This window comes from Mugil cephalus, chromosome 7 (genome assembly GCF_022458985.1).
Source record: "Mugil cephalus isolate CIBA_MC_2020 chromosome 7, CIBA_Mcephalus_1.1, whole genome shotgun sequence".
NCBI lineage: Eukaryota > Metazoa > Chordata > Actinopteri > Mugiliformes > Mugilidae > Mugil > Mugil cephalus.
In genome coordinates, this window is record NC_061776.1 from 15,765,725 (window position 1) to 15,784,992 (window position 19,268).

Genomic DNA, 19,268 nt, shown 5'->3' on the forward strand with positions numbered 1-19,268 from the left:
GGGAGGAGACTTTCACAAAGCTGTGCTGTGGTCCCGCCTGTTCTACTTCCAGTGGGTGTACTGTGGATATAAGCTTTGGAAAATAGTTTGTAATTTCGTTTGTGCCTCCCAGACAGACAACTTCTACAAACAATAATGAAGATAATTAAGTCCATCCGTGAGTAAACTGGACAGATTATAAAACAAACAAAACAAACCTATTAGTTTCATAAAACTAGCTACAGAAATGTTAAGGCATCAAATAATCCAGTAAAAATACTAAAGTATATATGCAGGGGACAATTTCACATGCAATAATCTTGTGGTGTTAACTTTTACCTCAGGAAAAAGATCAGAAACTTTCTTCCACCACAGCTTAAATGTACCGACTGAAAGCTCGTAATAATGCGATTGAATCGCAGAGCTCCAACAAGCCATTATTGTTGGAGCTCAATGCCGGCAAAAGGTCATTCACATCACTTTAATCCCCAAAAGATCCTTAGAGTAAAAGAGAAAAAACGGTTTGTCTTTATACTTTGTGTTCCCTGCTTAAAGACTGGGGAGTCATATGTCAGGTGTACACAAAGAGCACAGCAGCTCAACACAACAGGCTTGCTTTTGTTGCTTTTACCGGTTCATTTGCAGTTGACGGTGACCTGGTGTCCACAGAATCAGAAAGCTGCAATCCTAACAGAACGTTTAGAGTTGGAGTCGGAGATTATGGAGCCAGTTTTCTGTGGAATGAAGCTCACCAACCCAAAATCCCAGGCTTGCATAAAAAAGACTCAGAGCTCTCCTTTGTACATCATCACTCCAAGAAAAACATATTACACAAGGCCTCCCTATCTTGTGAGCTCAACCGGAGAACCACTTCAAATTAATTTGACTAAAAAATGCATTTCTAATATGAGGGTACATTGATAGTAGTTATAGTAGTAGAACACAGGGATGTTAGAAAAGGCTTTATTGTATGTTGAACGATAAAATGAAATGGAAAAAGTAACCTACATGGCATACTGGAAAAAAAAACAACGAGGTAGAGGGATTAGTGGTGACGACGCTACGTTGTTTGCCCCTGAGCATTAACAGTGACATAACTATCTAAAGAAACGTCAAAAGGCAAGAAAATTTAAAATTCTAGCACAAATTTTCAAATAAAAATGAATCCCTTTCATTTCAAGAGGCTCCTATGTTGTTTAAAACGACTTTAAAACACGAAGAGCAACCCATTCACAGCTCACAGATGAATCAGAACAACTGATATGGTGTGTGAGTTCAAGTCTGACAAAAAAAACAAAAAAAAACACCACTGTTGCGGTTTCCCAATATTAAAATATTTTTTTTTCACGTGGACCACTTTTGCAATCGCAGGGAATAAAAGTGCAACTTTTAAAACGGGGTAAGATATGCACTCACTTTGATAAAACTACCAGTTAAATCACAGCCTGCGTCGTTAAATTTAGATTTTGTTAGAAGGAATGTTATAGCGAAAACAGGTATGCTTGAGATCAGATGTCACGATAGCAGCTGTAAGTGAAGGCCATCTCTAGGGAAATGCCTGGGCTTGCTGTTATATTACATCTGCGTGACAGTCACTTCTTTTTCGCTCCTCTCTTTAAATCTTGTATTTCATCTTCCCGCTTTCGCTGATCACACAAATGTGCTGAAACAAAAAGAAGAAGAAAAAAAAACACAGTCAAAATGTAGACTACGAACAAGTTCCACAGCATCCAACACAAAAACATCTTTATTTGATGCATGTAACTCAAATATTCCACCATGTACACAGAATATTCCTTTAGGATATTTTTTAATTAGGCTTTCTTTCTGATGGAAACAAGAGGTATATATCGATCAGTTGGGATTGTGGAGCATGCTTTGGACATGGATACTGCGCTACTGGAGCATATGTCTCGACTGGGATTTTTTAACCATTGACTGCAGGTATGGACACCCAAAATAAAGTCCAGCTTCAACCAAGACGGTACTTTCACACATTACTTTTATGCCAAGTTTCTGGCACTTCAGAGTTTCGGTTTGCATTCTTCAGCAAAGGAAGTTGCCACTTGTTCCATTACCAGTGGGAAATCTACTGCATGTAAGCAGGAATATCTACCAGGCGTAACATTATGACCACCTTCCTGATATTGTGTAGGTCTCCCTGTGCCTCCAAATCCGTTGTGATTCATCAAAGAATAGACATGGACCGTCTGAGGGCGCCCTGCGGTGTCTGGCAACAGAATGTTGTTAGTGGGGGCCTTTGGGTGCTATAGGTTGAGGGGAGGGGTCTCTTAGGATCAGACTTGTTCCAGAGCATCTTGATCAGTTTGTGATCTAGAGAATTTGGAGGCCAGGTGAACACCCTGTGGTGTTTTTCATGTTTTTTTGAGTTCTTCCTAAACTGTTTTTGTATGTGTGTGCCTGCGTCAGGCCGCTTCCTGCTGGGGATGGTTGCTGCTGATGACTGCATCAAGGAGTGTCATTGCTATGGGGTGGGGCTGCTCGGTCTGGTGTAGGTGGGTGGTACATGTCAAAGTAACATCCACACATATGCCAGGTCCAAAGGTTTCCCAGCAGAACGTTGTATCGTCTCAAGATGGTCGATGTTATTTACTACCATCAGTGGTTTTAATGTTGTGGCTGATCAGTGTGAACGGACTCTTTCTTACTTCACTTTCACGGACATATAAAGAGCTTAATGGTTATATTGTCTTTTTCGTAGCAGTGGTAAAAACAAATAGACAAATACTTTGTGCACGTAAACACAGTGACTGATTCCAATGAAAAACACAAACACATTGACTTACATTGAGGTCTCTAAAATACTCATTGTAGTCTAAAGCGTATCCGACCACAAAGCGATTGGGTATCTCAAAGCCGACGTCTGGAAATAAAATGAAATGACAAAGAGGAACATTACCTGCACATATTCCCACAGATGACTGACTCACACACCGACTAATCAGCTGCAACAGTTGCTTTAATGCGAATGAAAATCTGACTCATAAGCAGATGAAAGGGTAGGTTGGGTACATACAGTCAGGAACACACGCTGAGCTATCCGGGACTCTCTTCACCAGCAATCTGAAAGAATGCAAAACCAGATTATGTTACAACGTCCATTCCTCGCCGCCACGTAGGACCTCAAGTGGCAGTATTCACTTTGAAACAGCAGCACCTGACATCTCCGCCACGTATTCTCGTCTTTGTTTGTCTGCGTGTGTCTAGACTGGAAGGTGGAAACTGAGTGATTCACAAAGCAGCATGTTTTGACATCTTTACCCTGCAACTTTGATCATTTTGGGCCTGAAGCCTTCGACGTGCTTCAGGAGAGTCTTCATCGTCTTCCCAGTGCCGACGATGGCCTGGAGGAGAGAGGCACAAAAGCTGGATTGAGAGAGGAGGAAAAGGGAAGTTGTCCACTCATCGTCACACTGTACTTATTTTTCGTAACTACGAGCTCTCTCTACAAATGACTTCACTTACTTGATTTAAAAAAACGGTGAATTTCAAAGTAAACATGTGGTAATTTACATGTGACGTCTTGCATTAGAACAGGGCTTCAAGCAGAGGTGGAGCAAAGCCACAGAAGTTTGGTGGGTCGTGTTAGTGCACTCTAAGTCAACATGTGTTACATGCAGATGGAGCGGTGTCTCACATCGACATTTTTCAGCTGTGACTGGATGTAAACAGGGGTTGAACCGAGAAAGAAAAGTCACTACAGTTTGGAATGTGTGTGGTTTTTTATTTTTTTTAACTACAGAAGGTCTAAAAAGAGTGATGTAACTGATCCAACTGGAAAGTAACCATATGTGATAGAGAAAAAGCTAAAAATTAAAAAGTAGAATGAGCTAATAAGCTAACTGCATATGTGTGCACACTCCTGAACTAATACTTGCTGTGTTGAAGCACCCTTTGATTTTATGACAGCACTGGTCACTGGATGAGAATCTGTCAGCTTGGCACATCTTGCAATTTTTAAAATAAATGTACTTAAGTTCTCATACAATTAATCTTTGACTTTTTTAACATCACAAAAACTGCTGATTTTAACAGAGATAAATCATCTTTTTATACACAGTCTATTAGTAATAAAGCAGAAGTATGAAATTTAGCTTATGTAACTCTTCTCTTTTTATTGTCTATTTGATTATGTTCTAAAATGTTATTCTGGTGATGTTTTGCTAAATTTAATGCAATTTAAATGACTTGGGTTTGAAGGGCATACCATTTAAGATACATGAATCTTTGAAACCTGATTCATTTTAGCTCTAGTTCGGTCTCGGGGAAAATATGTCACTCTATGGCTGCTAAATAATCTTCTTGTTAGTCACTTCCAGCAAGTTTATCAGAGTTCAACTTTTTTTAAAAAAAAATACTTCCTACTGCAGCCAAAAATGAGTGAACCAAAATAGTTCAGCTACCACTGTGTCCTTATATGTAGTAAATGATTCAGTCTTTAAATAATAATATTAGTTAAAACCTCAGCTTAAAAAGAACAAAAAACACAACAGAGTAAAAATATCGGGGGGAAAAACATTTGAAAATATTATAAAGGCCGTTGGTGCAGTAGTGGTCATAGTCATTGACTTAACTGTGAAGGCTTCTTCAAATAGTTGGGCACTGACTTGTAGTGCAGCCTGTTTACAGGAACAATACTCGCTGAGTGACCTCATTCATTTCTTTGCTGTACATGTCTTTTTTCCAGTGCACCCATTATAGGAGCTATTGTGCTAACTAGGAAAAGTTTGTGGTCATGGAAAAGAGCTCTCCGGTTTCCCACATATAGGTCAGACAATTAAAAAGTTCCCTCATGTTGAAGTCAAGTTCTGGGTAAGAAAAAGAAAAAAAAAAACTTTAAATGACTCCTCTTGACCTGGATCCCCATCAACAACAAGAAATACAATAGGCCCATTGGGGGAGGAGGAAAAATAGAGAAGTAGAAACATGGCTGACTCACCTCCACAATCAGTACGTTCTTATGTGAGCGTGATGAGGGGAGCACAGAGGGAGGGAAGCAAACAATTATTCCTGATTAGAAACAGATAACAAACTGCTGTATCCTCTGATCAGCCACACACACATTCCAAGATAACACTTTCACAAATGTAAAACAGCTGTGTAGGTCCAAATCGTGATAAATTGTGACCTTGAAGTAAGAATTAAAAGGAAATCATGATGCATGAGCTTCTTGTTTTGGATATGAGTAAAAGCAGAAGTATTGAAGTGATGAGTTCACAGCTGAGCCACACCCAGCCGCATTTATCATCATGAGGATTTTATTACACGGCATGATATAAATGATTATCCACAATGAACAATAGCAGCAGGGATGCATATAGATTGCAGATCTGTGTGTGTCAACAGCCCTGCTTTGAATGCCACAGTGAAATAGCTAAAATTCTGCAAATGCCTGTCTAATCGGCCAGAGACAACTGGGCACGATCTATATTAAGGGACGAGAATCTAAGAATCATTTAAACTTAGGTAGGTCAAGATAAAACTCTTTACTTTTACGTTTACTTTTCAAACAAATGATTCACCTAAGTGTGCAGCCATGCTTTGTTTAGGCCTCATTATTCATACTTATTTACAGTGCAGTAAACCCTGCAGAGAAACACAAAAGAATGAGCTGTATAGTGCATGTTATCGGGAGAAGCGACCGCTTATAAACTACGCAGTGGGGACGTGAAGGCATAAATGAACTCTGCGCATTGTCACGCAGTTGCCATTTTCCAGGGAAGCGTCGCTCAGCTTCAAACAGGTGACTAAATTTAGCCGTACATCACAGGGAGATCAGGGATTTCGCAAGCAGACTTGAAATACTGGGAGGAAAGCAGCCAGCGGTGACTCAAGCTTACTACCTCACATCCTATTCAAGTTCCAGGCGTGTGTGCCACGCCTGCTCACAGATCACATTAATGTGTGGGTGTGTCCAAGTGTTCAGATCAGCTGATTTACATGTTCCTAAAAATACCCTCGTTGACTTATGGCTCCGTAGTAGTAATGGTTTAGGTGATGCAAGCACATGCAGATGTGCACGGATGTATGGGAACAACAACAAGATGCAGGCGTGCAAACGATCACAGACTTAAGTTCTTAAAGGTACAAGCGCAGAGTTTTACATGGGCGTCTATTCCATTCAAATAGGTTCACACAACGCTGACTCAGGCCGTCGGCGGCAGGTAAACGTCTGTGTATTTGGCAGCGTACTGGAGATTTAGCTCACGAGTCTGTGGCAACATTCCTGAATGGCGTAATGGTTTTGATCAACAACCCTGGTTTGCCAATTCTGAACAGGGGAGAAACGGCGGCTACGGAGACGGAGAGGCCTAAGGCAGCTAGGAGTATGATAGCATCTATGTACAAAAATCCAGAGATGTGAATGTAACTTTCACCTTCTGTGATAATCCAGAATCAGAGTCAGAATGACTGTATTGATCCAAGGGGAAAAGAAAGTAAAAGAATGTAAAAATATAAGAAACATATATGTAGCATAAGTGAACCTGTGTTCTGAGTTGTTGCTCTATAATAACATTGAATATGGGGTATTGCACAATGGGAAATTCTTGCACAGAAATTATTGCACATGGTGAGTCCAGAGTTCAATAATATATAATTAAATAGAGAAACCTGTGATTACACAAAGGATTACAGATTAAAAACATATTTGAATCAATGGCCAGAACAAACACACCAGTGATGTGGCCTATTAGAGGAGAATGATGAAAGAAGGACTGAGTAATGATAAATTGTAGTTACACGTCATAAGCTACGTACAATCAACAGAGTTTGTGTAATTACTCTCTCTGTCAGAGGGGGGGGGGCGGACGTTCTGCAGTGTAGCTTTAAAGGCTGTGACACAGCAAGCTAGCGGTCTGTCGTTTTGGACAACTGGTCGTCAGTGAGCCATCCTAGATTTTTGTCCCTTTTCGTTAACACTGGTCTGCTTCAGACTTTCAGTCAGTACGTTTACATGCACGTGAAAAAGCTAATTATTACCATTTTCAAATTAGTTTTCAGTAAAGCCAAAAAAAGTATTTCTTTTGCAGACATTACACTGAAAGACTATTTTACTCCTTTAGCTTAGTTATTTTATTTTATATCATATATGAATGGCCAAACAGGTAAAACAAACAAAAAATAAGACACTTGGAAGAACAGATATTCTTTCCAGTTCCAGAGGTCATCATGCAACCCTCGGTCTGTACGGTGTCACAATTTTAGGAGCTGGTATAAGAGGTAAGTTACAGCAACAACTCACACCCTAGTTCGGTGAGTATGAACTCTGATAACATGATAACAGGACAACCAGGGGAAGAGCGAGCAACTAGATCACTGTCATCCTCCTGATCTACCGCGATACGTGCTCGCTACATCCTCCCATTTACATTAAATTTACATTTAGTTTCCGCCGAGATAAAGTGCAATAATCCTTTAAGCAATCGCATTACAACAGCTGGTATCTGATCACCGCTGGGTTTGTCAGAAGCTGTCATCTTTGATCTCTTTTACGGAAGCACTGAACCATCTCCTCAGGATGGAGGGGGAGGCAGCAGATTAGAGGGAAGGCTGCCCTCTTGAGGCTGTAGTCTATCAACAAGCTCCGTGCCACTTTGGTGTTTTTCCGTTGCCGTGGCAGAGCACGCTATGATAATGTTTCACTTAGATGCCTGTTGATGTTTTCAGTGAGAGAAGTTAAATTAATACCTTCCCAGCTAAAAAGGACAAGTCCTCTGCTCCGAGTATGTGAAGGTCCTCCGTCGACTGGTCATTCTGTAGAAAGATAAATTAATATTTCACAGTTTTGTAGAGTTGTCGCAATACAAGGAATGATGTATGGTATCCTATAGTGAAAATTTTACTTTATTATTTAATATCCAGTTATAACTTTGTCTATACATCAACCAGCCATACCATTATGACAGCACCACACATAAGGCAGCAAGGGAATATTTTATCCTCAGTGCTGATGTGTTCAAATTGCTTGGAAAAGCTCATGCTGGTTCTGACAGAAAGGTGTCAGGGAGTCAAGACTCAGACCATGTGCTGCTAATGTCTTGGTGCCAGATACCACAGGGCACCTTCAGAGGGGCCGTTGTGGCACCAACATAATTTTACACACTTGAACATAATGTTATGGCTGATCAGTGTGAATACAGCTCCATTTCAAGATCTTTTCAATATGCGAGTGCATTACAGAGCAACACAATAACATAATATCATGTGGTCACTAACGTTGAACAGGCATCCAGTGACCACATGAAAACTGCACATTTGAGGCGAAGTTGCACAAAGATCCCACTGTCTTAATACTGTATAAAACACAGTTCACACAAACATCTTCTGACTAAGTCATGAGACGGTTGATCATCTTAAGCATCAAAAGTGCCTCTCCGTTCCCAAACACACCACTCAAGTCAAACTGTCAGCGGCCGAGTGCGCCTCTGCTCAGCGGTGCCGAGGCTCACCAGGTAGCTCTTGAGGCGGATGAAGTGCACCCTCATCGGGATCGTGCGGTTGGAGTTCCGGCTAAGAGCCTTGATCCTGTCCACCAGGTCGGCACAGAACTGGTAGCCTCCTTTGAGGACGCACAGCACCACGATGTCATGGTCCCCCAGATCATCCATGATGTTTCGAGCCAAGCGCTCCGTCCTGTAAACAACAAGACAAAGTGAGAGCTGAAAAGCTTTTAGCTCGCAGCGATTTTAGCTTCTGGGCCAGCTTGTCCTCAAACTCTCTGTCCAGGACAACAAGTGATGTTTAAATCTGGCATGTCTTCGCTCTTGTTTGTCGATTGTCTTATGGTCATACATAAAATTCAGTAAAGAAAGGTACGGTCTCAGACTAAATAACAAGTGCAGCACTGTATTTACTAAAGTAAATCAATATACAACTTTTGGTGGAATAAAATTATTATAATAGTTGTAGGTATAACTACAAATCTGCAACCATTTTGATACATTAATATTAATTTAATTCATTTTTATTAGTAAACTCATTATGGTGCTGATGTTCTTGGTCATACGGGATGTGAATTAAATTGAGATCCGTGAGACCCTGGACACATAATACATTTAAAGTTATCAGGAAATAAGAAACGTATCTACCTACTTTCATGTGTTTGAATGCACAACTCTTGATTTACATGTTATCACTTTTGTCTTGTGTAATAATTAATGGTAAAACACTGTATTAGATCAAATGTATATCAATCTCAGCACTATTTCATATTCTCCAGTTCACATTCAGATTTCTGTAGAAAAAACACCAAGATCATACTCACAGACTGTATAAACATCATTATACTGTATGATCATACCACATGTAATGACTGAAATATACGACTTCCCCTAAATCTCCCCATGATCCCTCCGATGGATCAAGTTTTAGTCATGTGTACCTGTCCATAATCACGCCATGAGGAACGACGACACACTCCAAATCTCCGGAGTAGTGGGCTGGATAACTGAAGAGGTCTAGACTGTAGCCTGGCCAGTCATCACTAATCTGAGAGGAGAAACATAAACATTACGCCGCGGATCGACAACAAGTAGCAAAAGACTGCAAGCTTTGCAAGTTGCAAGCGTCACGTCTGCACGAGGAGCACGTGCTGACGTCTATAAGTAGTGTAACGCGCAGAACGTGCATCCATGTGCGGACAACTTTCTTGTGTCCACCCCCTATCGAGCCCCTCTCATCTAATTACCACAATCCCCTCGCTTCTTCTTTCGGACTGGACGGCAACTTCAGCCATGTTGTTTTCCGGCGACACAAAGGAGGTTTTTGTTCTGGGGAAAGTAGTGGCGCAAGTCTGCACGGGGATTTGGCACTGTAAGAGGAGGAGCGTCGCGGTGGAGGAATGCTGAACACCGCCACCATCAAACAGTTTGCGGGGCGACGGGTCCGCAGCCGTCAGGGGCGCTCTAACACAAGTTTTACGCGTTGGTATTCATGGTGCTTCTTGTCAGGGGGGCCCCACTTTTCATTTTATTGACGCTCACAGGCTGGGAGTAAAAAAAGATGTAAGACTTTCATTTAGATATAAACCAACAAGAAAAGGCCTTTAGTGAAAGTGTAAAAGTAATGGAAAACAACAAAAATCTATCTGATCATAGCAGAATAAAATGGAATAAAATGGACAATGCAACAGAGTTGTTCTAACTACGCCTAATAAAATTTAGTTGTAAACTATTTAATGAATGACAACAAATGGAAAGCTTTTTTGAAACAAATGCAGATGAGCAGGGAACGCAGCTTTGTCAATGTGCTCATAGAACGCCGCGGCATTGCGCAGAATTGCTAGTTTATGCACAACAACAAACAAACATCCTTGAGCTTTTGCAGTTTCTGAAGGGAAGAGGTGCACGGCAACACGTGAGAGAGAGAGTCATCTGTTTCATGAGCACACACTCACGGAGGGAGAATGCTAGATCAGCTGGAAGGGGAAGCAGTAGACCGCGTGATCAACCTATAGGGGCATAATGAAAGTTCATGCTTTTGCAGGGATGACTGTAGTGTGATGTTCTTGTTGCTGGAAACTCACTGTCATTACTGACAAAACTGCACCAGCTCCTTTATGCAATGTCTTTATGTTTTATATTTAGTTTTTATATTTATATTTATTGACATATATATTTTTTAAATCTCTCTATATATATATTTTAGTGTTTGACTTGCAGTCTTGGAGTAACGCAAATTTCAGTCCTCTGTATGTGCTACACATGTGACAATAAAACGCACTGACTTTTGACATAAACACCTTACACTCTCAATCCTTATAAAAAGTGCGTAAACGTCGCCATCTAGTGGAAACATACGAACACTTTTTTTCCTCCCCCATGCACTGCTTTTGTTCTGATCCAGTCGCTTTGTTTCTAATGTAATTGAACAATTGCATATAATTTTTTAATTCACACATCCCCTTGAACATCATATTTTTCCAAAACTAAAGAAAAGGAAGAGCTGTATTTTTTGGAGGTTCAAATGCCACACCCTGTCTCTTATGCACAATGTATTTGCATCTGTGTGACAATGTGTGAACGAGTGAATTTCGGATGAGCGACCCAGAGACTTGTGTGGTCAGTGTGTCCAGCAGCAGCAGCAGCAGCAGCAGCAGGGTCTGGGCTACCGTGTCACTGCACATTAGAGCAGTCTGCCAGGCTCTGCTGAGAAGGGGAGACAAGGTGTCTGGGCCACCCACCCATGCTCCTCCACGGCAGCAGTAATTTAAACAGCGCCACAATGACAGCTGGGGAGGCAGATGTCAACAGCAACATTAGATTTCAATCAGCCTGCACAGTGTCACCACCTCGGAGGAGGGGGGAGGTGTTAAAACTACACTGCATGACAAAATCCCCGAAAAATAAATAAATTAGACACACATTTTGTCACGCTCAACTTATTTCACTTGATGTTTCGGAGATGCAGCTGCGGGCCGCACGCTGGAATAATCGTGCTCTTGAGTGTGTACCGCGGCACTGAGGAGTGATGCTGCAGAGGCCAGGAGATGTTTCTGGATGAAGTCCTGTCAGATTGTTTTTGATGCCCTCTCTGTTGGTGAGAGCAGGCCGGCTCCTTGGCTGCCCTCGGGGTGCAGGGGAGCAGTCTGGCTTTGGCATTTCACACTCGCTCAGCAGTCAAGGCTTGTGACCGTCCGCAGACTTTACCGCCAACTGCTCCCTTATACCCTCGCCCCTGTTGTTTGGCCAATTATGAATATTCAGCTGCCATGAAAGTAATGCTGTCAGACATGCAACTGTCCGGCTCGATAATGTCAGCCGTGCTGTTTGAAGACTCTCACCGTTCCTCTCCCTTTCTGTTTATTTTCTATCTCTCTATCAGAAAGCAAAGAATAAAATGGCACAAATAGTTTGAATATTTAATTGTTCTTTCTTTCTCTCTGTCTGTATGTCACTCTGATGTGTTAACCCTCTGAGCCATAGATCTCCCTCATTGTCCAAAACTACTGAAAAGACAACGCAAGTCTTTTATTTTTTTTAATCTGTCTTACTATGTTGCTTCCAGAAATACTAGTATCAAATATGTACACCTATCAGCCATAACAATATGATCACCTGCCTAATATTGTGTACGTCTCCCTCGTCCCTTCAAAACAGATGTGACTCATCAGAGAATGGACATGGGTTTTCTGAGGGTGTCCTGTGGTGTCTGGCAACAGAATGTTGTTAGTGGGGGCCTTTGGGTCCTATGGGTTGAGATGCCTCTGTGGATCAGGCTTGTTCCAGTGCCTCCCACAGATACTTGATCAGTTTGGGATCTAGTGAATTTGGAGGCCAGGTCAACACCTTGTGCTGTCATTGTTATGGGGTGAAGTTGTCTGGTCTGGTCTGGTCTGGGTGGGTGCTAAATGTCTAAGTAACATCCACACAAATGTCAGGTCCAGAGGTTTCCCAGGAGAACATTGAATTGTCACAAGATGGTCGTCATTATTTACATCTCCAGTGGTTTTAAGGCTGATTTGTCACCAACTGGATATTCTGTATAACTAAGACCTTTAAAAATAAATTAAAGAAACGGTGCCAGTTTGAGAAAGAAAGGAGGGATTATTTAGGACAGTAGAAACAGAAACACAGGAGCTTGATTATATTTAGGTTCAGTCAACAATAAAACTGTACACATGGTGATGGAGGAAGCTTGTTTGTACTATGTAATATAATAGTATATATGCTGAGTTTATTTTTTATCCGGATGTCCGTGTGGTCCTTCCTTTTTTTTTTCTGTCTCTCTACTGCCTCAAGCCAGATATGTGCTCGGTACTACTCCATGTTTCTTCCTGTTAAACAGCTTTGTGCTTGCTCTGGGTTGGGTAAATTGTTTTGACTGCTATAGAGGACATACTCTACGTAAAACGTATTAAGATTTGAATTGAAATGAACAATTAAGTGAAATGCCCTTCACTTAATTGAAAGCAATGTTCATCAATGATACAAACGCATTTAAGGAATATAATCTTGCTATTATATACCTTCCTTAATATATATTATATTGTAGGTATCTTGGTGTAGTAGATGTTTGAGGTGGAGTTCAACCGTTTTGTGTGCAACTGCAACTAATAACTATTTCTCACACAGACTAATCTGCTGGTCATTTTCTCCATTAATCGCTCGATTGGTTTGTAAAATGGAAATAAATCTGAAAATAGTGAGAAAGTGCTCTAAACAATTACCAAAATAATTGCCAATTTTCCATTAACTGACTAAATGATTAACTGGCTAATAGTTTCAGCTGCACCTGCATAAACCGTTGGGTAGTTTAAGTTATGAAAAAAAAAATCCTAATTTAGATTTTACTCATGTTTTTTGTGCAAACATCTTGATTTGTGAAGCTGTCACACAAACACAAGGAAGTAAGAATCTGAGTTGAGCTAAAGTCTTTAATTCTTACTACCATAGTATCAAAGTCTGTTTTTTTTTTCTACATATGTACTTAAGTCTTCATATACCCCCGTGCTTGTCTGAATGCATGTACACAAATATGTTGAATAGGTGCCATTTAAGGACAACAAAGGGATCTACCACCATTAAAGGGGGGGCTCACTAACCTTGGTCGACTTTCAGTTGTCACAGCAGTGACTTGGATTGCCTTCGTGCCACCGATGGCATCGTGTGAGCAAACTGCCTTCGCTCCCTTGTCAAAAAATTTCCACAATCATACAAAGGAGAAGAAGAAGAAAAAAAATGCCGATGTGTGATCGCGCTGTATTACACATCATTTTAATGTGCTGAAAACCCTTTCCAACAAAGCAAGTCAAGCACAATGGCGCACATAAACACATGTTGAAAGTTCATGAGCTAATTCACAAGAACAGGAAAACAAACAAACAAAACAAAAAAAGCCTACATTAAGCATACCATTCAAAAAAAAAAAAAAAAAATACAAAACCGAAGAGGCCACACAACATAAAAAGTGTCTATAAACAAGGTTAGACCGCTCAGAAACACATTATTTGAAAGAATCGTCCTTTCTTTGTCAGCCCGATCGTGCTGCGCGGATCCTGTGTTTGTTTTGGTGTCAACTCCATGGTTACTAAAGCAGTACCAGCAGGATAATATATTGATCTATATGCAAATAAACACTTTGAGAAAATGTGGAATGTCTTCACATCAAATTGTCCTCAGCTGAGCAGCAGCAGTTCAGGCCCCGTCCAGATGATCCGTGTGCTTCATGCTACAAGCTTCTCCGGACCTGCTGCTGTCGATACAGGAGCAAAGATCCACTGTGTAAGAACGTAAAACTCTATTAACATAATGACTTCCCCGTTTAAGTGGATTGTGGCTTCATGTGTAGAAAGACAAACTCAGTTACAGACGTCCTTGACAAACTTTCTTTTGTGCAGAAAGTGATATTTCTATTATTATTATTATTATTTTTTTTTTTCTCCAACCGGGCAAAAATTGTAGCACCAGAGCTAAGTAACAAAATACGATGATTCAGATGAGTAGAAAAATAAACGGCGCAGTAAATATGTCGCTGAATGGATGTTTGAGGACTGTTTATGGCGTTGCTTTGGTTACATCAGCATTTTGGTGTCGTCATAAATTCTTCTGCGGCGATATCAATAAAGTTTTCTCCTCGTCCAGCAAAGATCAACAGAAAATTCCTGTTTTTCTTATTGACGCAGTAAATCAGTAACTACCACAATGCTGCCGAAACCAAAACCAACACGGCGCGACGCGACTGAAGGCCCTCGCATCTTAATGAAGGATGTCAAGCTTGTCTGATTTGATGACAAGTATTTATTTATTGTTTTACAGATAACATACTTCACAGGGTTACCTTAGAGGTAAAAATCTCCTCGGTTTGGACTCGTCGGAGACAGAGGGGGAAGATGAACATACTTTTATCATCAAGCACACATTGTAAACAACTGAGCAATATTTAAGTCTAAATGGCGTACCATAGAATAGGTGAGAGACAACGAAATGTAAGTAAGAAGATGTGCCTCTTGCTTGCAAAGACAAAAGTTTCATTTTTACAAAACAAATAATGGTCACTGACATTTTTTCTACTTTTTTTTTAGTGGCTGAGAGGTAGAATGAAGGATTTTTCAGTTAAAACCAATGATTTTTATTTCTTTACTTTATCTTATCATGTCATCATAATGAGTGAAAACATTACGAGTGAATAAGCAACCCCAGCCCTCTGATTATAATGTGAAATCTGTACAAACGTCTTCACTGATTGGTTTGGATATATATATTTTTTGTTCCTATTTTGAAACTTGTTGTTTGTATCCCAAAAGTCCAGCGTTATGAGCAGAGGAAATCTTATTGTTTTTGTTGTTGTTTTTCTGGTTAGGATTTCACAGCACCTCACCAAAACTGTGGGACGGTGAACTCCTGTTTGTTTTAATACTGTGAATAGCAACGTCAGTCCATGTTGTTTGTGGATGAGGTGTAGAGACGGATGGATTCAGTTGGAAGTATCTGAATGAACGCTTCCGGGTCCTTCTGTGGGCGATGTCACTGACGAAGGAGTCGGAGCATCTTGCCAGCCGCCGTTTGTCTGCGAAGGAAAGACAGAAAGGAAGAGTTAGCCCAGGTCAGAACCATTGATGAGTTGAATGTCACTGCAGGACAACGTGTCCCCACTTCCGTGCATCGGCCAAACTGACTCGTAGCCGTGTCAGTTTGAGACCAGACGACACTTTCCCCAGACTCACTCGCGCTTTCATTTATTTAAAACCACACACTGTTCTATTTCCGCCAAAGAAATGCTTCAATTTCTATTAAAACAAAACTTAACAGGAAAATTGACACTTAAGTATATATCAGTATTATATTAACTACTTAAAATGGCAGAAACCATCCTTGAAAAAAATAATTATTTGATTATTTTAGTGTTTTATTTCATTCCCTCCATTAACATGTTGTCCTGGGATGGGTTGGGATCAGTGGGACCTAGGACGGATAAAAATTTTTTTTAAAAAAGCATCATCTTTGAACAGGAAGTAGTCGTTTTTGAAAAAAATGTCCTCATTTGTGGACACTGGGATTATTTCATTATTTATATTGTAAAGAAGTCACCAATGTGTGACTGATATTATACTGTTTACTTGAGCAAAGACAGAATTGCAGATGATGAAGTCTCAACGTCCTTGCTAATTGCTAATTTGTTAAATTTGAGGGTCATATCAAACTAGAAATGTTAATAAGCATAAATAAATAAGTTTAAACTTTTGCTACCACTAGATGGCAGACAAAAGTGTCCACTAATAAGGACAATTGGCTTAAATGAAGCAGAATTAGCTGCAATAAAACCTAAAACTTAATTTCCCCATATGAGGACGTAGGATCTCAGGAGATTAAAATGTTTCACTCTTAATTGCATGCTGTTACAAGTATGTTGATGAGTGTTCTATGAGCCCTAACATCTTGTCTGTCAAATAGCCTACTTCTGTTTTTTAATGCTATGTATCTGATGTTTCAGGTTGCCTTTTAAAATTTGGCCAGGAACAGTGGAGAAAAACTAGCTTCTTGGCTAATTCTGGCTCATTTATAATTTATTGTACCTAAAATTTATCATTTATTAATGTGCACTGTCCCTGACAAATAAAATAAAAACATGAAGGAGGTGGAGCTTATGACTAGTTAAATTCAGGCTGGTATCGGTGATGCCGATCCGATACTTTGAGTAAATACACCCTAATGTTTCTGGTAAACCTAAAAAAAAAACAGTGTATATCAAAATATAGCTTCAAAAAGGCATCAGCGTAATTTACTTATTTATTTTAAACTTGGAAGTATATTGAGGTAGTGGCCTCATTTACTATATAGCTGAGCTAATACATTCTAACAACAACCAAACAAAGGACACAATCATACAACATATGTCAAAATGGTGTTATGACTATACTGCAGACAGTCACCAGGGGGAGCTCTACTTGCTTTGGTTTTATTTTTGCCCTTTTCCATCGTCCATCTTTATACTGTCTATGCTAGAAACACATAATTTGCACCTACATAGCGCTATTCTACCTACTCAGCGGTGCATGGAAGCATTATGGTAAGAGAACAAGGTGTTCTCCTGCCATTAGGAGCATCCTCCAGTGTCTTGCCAAATGACACATGAGGCCATGGCCAACTGACTTCCATTTACATTTAAGCTATTGAGCTGCATGTATTTCTATCTGTATATCACAGTATACCAGCGTTTTAAATCCGGTTTCTGTGGAGACGCTCCCGATCAGCCAGCAATCATGTTTGCCAGAGCTGAGGGGGAGGATAGCAACCCTAGGTTACAGTTACTAGGGGTGTGGTGGAGTATATGGTGGAGAAACAAGGGTTATGAATGTAACTGAGTTTATCGTGTGGTCAAAATGGAATCAAAGCGTCTGATGCAACAGATAACAAAGAAACTCAGCGTTTAGGAAAAGGATCAGAGTCTGAAAAACAAAAGATCTGGACCTGCCTGGACAAACCAGGATATATTAAGTATTATTAAATGTAATTACTGCAGCTTTAAAAGAAGAACTGAACAAGAGTAAATAAGTATTTTACAAAGCTTTTGCTTAAAATTTAAATACACTACAGCCCCATTCAGGTTTTAATATTAAATGCACGCACTAAATACCTTTTAGTATTTACATACCAAAAACTTCTTCAACAACGACGATCTTTGTCCAACAAAAAACTCTAACAGACAGCACTTAAACTTTTTTTTTTTTCACGAGACGCGTCATTAAAAAAAAAAATTCTTGGCCACTTCTCTCATTTTCTCCTTCAAACGACTGACACAACGTGAGATAAACAGAGGAGATGAAACAGGGAGTACACAGACCTTTCATATATCTCTGAATATACCTCTGAGATGCCTGATAAAAGAATAAATTATCACAATAAAAAAAAGAGCCCTTTAAAATAGAAGCCTTCTCACATGATGATAAAAGGTTGACTAAAGACCATTAAGGACATTAATTGCAATTTCCATGTTATTAGCGAGTGCAGGGAATGTGCTTTGGCAGCCTCTTATTTCCAAACCCTGTTATTTTGCGTAAAGACCGTCTGTCATCTTATTCAGAAGCAAGAGGGGGAAAAGAGGAAGAATGAGAGAGAGAGAGAGAGAAAAAAAAAACATTTCCAGTCTCTGAGAGAGGCGACACCCACCAGCAATTTGAAGGGTGTAATTGCTGTTCAAGGATAAAGAAGGAGAGGTGAAGCACCAGAGTTCAGTCAGTAAATCTTAGAAAGGGGGGAAAAAAATATCATCGGAGCTAAATAAATACAACACTCCATTTACGAGCCTTCCCTGAAAGGCTGCAATTTTTGTTTAAAATGTTAATAAAGCGGCATCATTACTGATATTCAACATGCCAGTACAGTACCCTATTTCAGATTTTATTTTATTTTATTGCTTAAAATAAATAAGACTCCTCCACTGTTACTGTATTTCATTGTAGTGTAATCAGTCAGTTATATTTATTTTAGAACTGATTGTAGTAATAATTTTATTAAGAAGTGATTTAGTTCGTATTTATTCTTATTTATTATTTATTATCAGACCTGAGTCCTTCGTTCTTTCATGTTTCGTGAAGAGAGTGACAATCAGCCAGTCAATTCAATCAAAAGGTCTGGACCTGGTTGAACGCTGCCGTTTGTTGTAGCTCATCTTCCTTAATTGACACAAATTCATGAAAAATTACTTATTACCAGAAGCCACCCTTTTACCACTCAGTCATGTATTACCACACCACATGTTGGTTTCTCTGAAAATGAAATAACCAGCGATCTTTAAAGAACCAAAGCAATTTGACAACATATAAAATAAATCCTCCCCCTGCCATCCAACACAAAAATGTCCTGTTTTGGTATATTTAAGTGTATTTCCACTTTTCATGATATTAACTTCATACAGTTATTACGTTAATAACCTGTTTTAAATTTTCCTGTTCTTCGGAAAATCCCCTGCACTTGCACGGGAAGCACAAACTGGGGCTAGAGATTTCTAATGTTGCTAATTGGTCTGGATCGTTGCCAAGCGTAGATTTCGACCCACGCTTAGTTTAAAGGATTGTTTCTGCTTTGCAAGTTCCCCTAAACTTTCATTAGTCTAAATCACGGCACATTTGATTAAACACCACATCCTATTGAGCCTGTTGCAACGCTGGATGCATTCATGTTCCTATTTTAGCGCGAGGGGTGTTGCAGGCTTGGCTGTCAGTGCTGCTGTTCCTGTGGATGAATGATCTGACCAATGTGCTTGGACTGTTAGCCCAAAGCCCCGCTCTTTCTGTCCCTGTGACTGTCGTATTGATTCTGTTCAGCCCC

The 19,268-nt window shown here is 40.0% G+C and overlaps 2 protein-coding genes across 6 annotated transcripts in view; both read right to left on the minus strand.

The window, feature by feature from the left end:
- Positions 1-928: 928 nt before the first annotated feature.
- Positions 929-9,850, minus strand: prtfdc1b (phosphoribosyl transferase domain containing 1b). 2 transcript variants are annotated; one of them, XM_047588419.1, is made up of 9 exons: positions 9,689-9,850; positions 9,383-9,489; positions 8,451-8,634; positions 7,690-7,755; positions 4,940-4,957; positions 3,262-3,344; positions 3,017-3,063; positions 2,787-2,863; positions 929-1,642 (listed from the first exon to the last, which is right to left on the minus strand). In XM_047588419.1, the coding sequence occupies exons 1-9, from the start codon at positions 9,734-9,736 to the stop codon at positions 1,595-1,597; spliced, it is 678 nt and encodes a 225-aa protein (XP_047444375.1). In that variant the 5' UTR covers positions 9,737-9,850; the 3' UTR covers positions 929-1,594. The 2 variants fall into 2 exon arrangements, with proteins under 2 accessions (XP_047444375.1, XP_047444376.1); XM_047588420.1 differs by lacking the exon at positions 4,940-4,957.
- Positions 9,851-13,699: 3,849 nt separating this feature from the next.
- The window catches only part of pbx1a (pre-B-cell leukemia homeobox 1a), a 47,127-nt gene continuing 41,558 nt past the window's right edge, over positions 13,700-19,268 (minus strand). For all 4 annotated transcript variants that reach the window (XR_007113100.1, XM_047589547.1, XM_047589548.1 and 1 more), the window contains one exon: positions 13,700-15,507. Coding sequence is in view for 2 of the 4 variants with exons in the window: in XM_047589547.1 (XP_047445503.1) it covers positions 15,415-15,507 (93 nt within the window). In the remaining 2 variants the exon portion in view is untranslated. The remainder of the gene's footprint in view (positions 15,508-19,268) is intronic.

What these genes read in the sequence shown, in the direction of transcription:
- prtfdc1b (XM_047588419.1), bottom strand. Translation starts at nt 9,736, where the DNA reads ATGGCTGAAGTTGCCGTCCAGTCCGAAAGAAGAAGCGAGGGGATTGTG. An exon ending in AAAATGATCAAAGTTGCAGG is followed by an intron (nt 3,064 to 3,261) that starts GTAAAGATGTCA and finishes GCATTCTTTCAG; the next exon opens with ATTGCTGGTGAAGAGAGTCC. An exon ending in AGTATTTTAGAGACCTCAAT is followed by an intron (nt 1,643 to 2,786) that starts GTAAGTCAATGT and finishes TTTTTGTTTCAG; the next exon opens with CACATTTGTGTGATCAGCGA.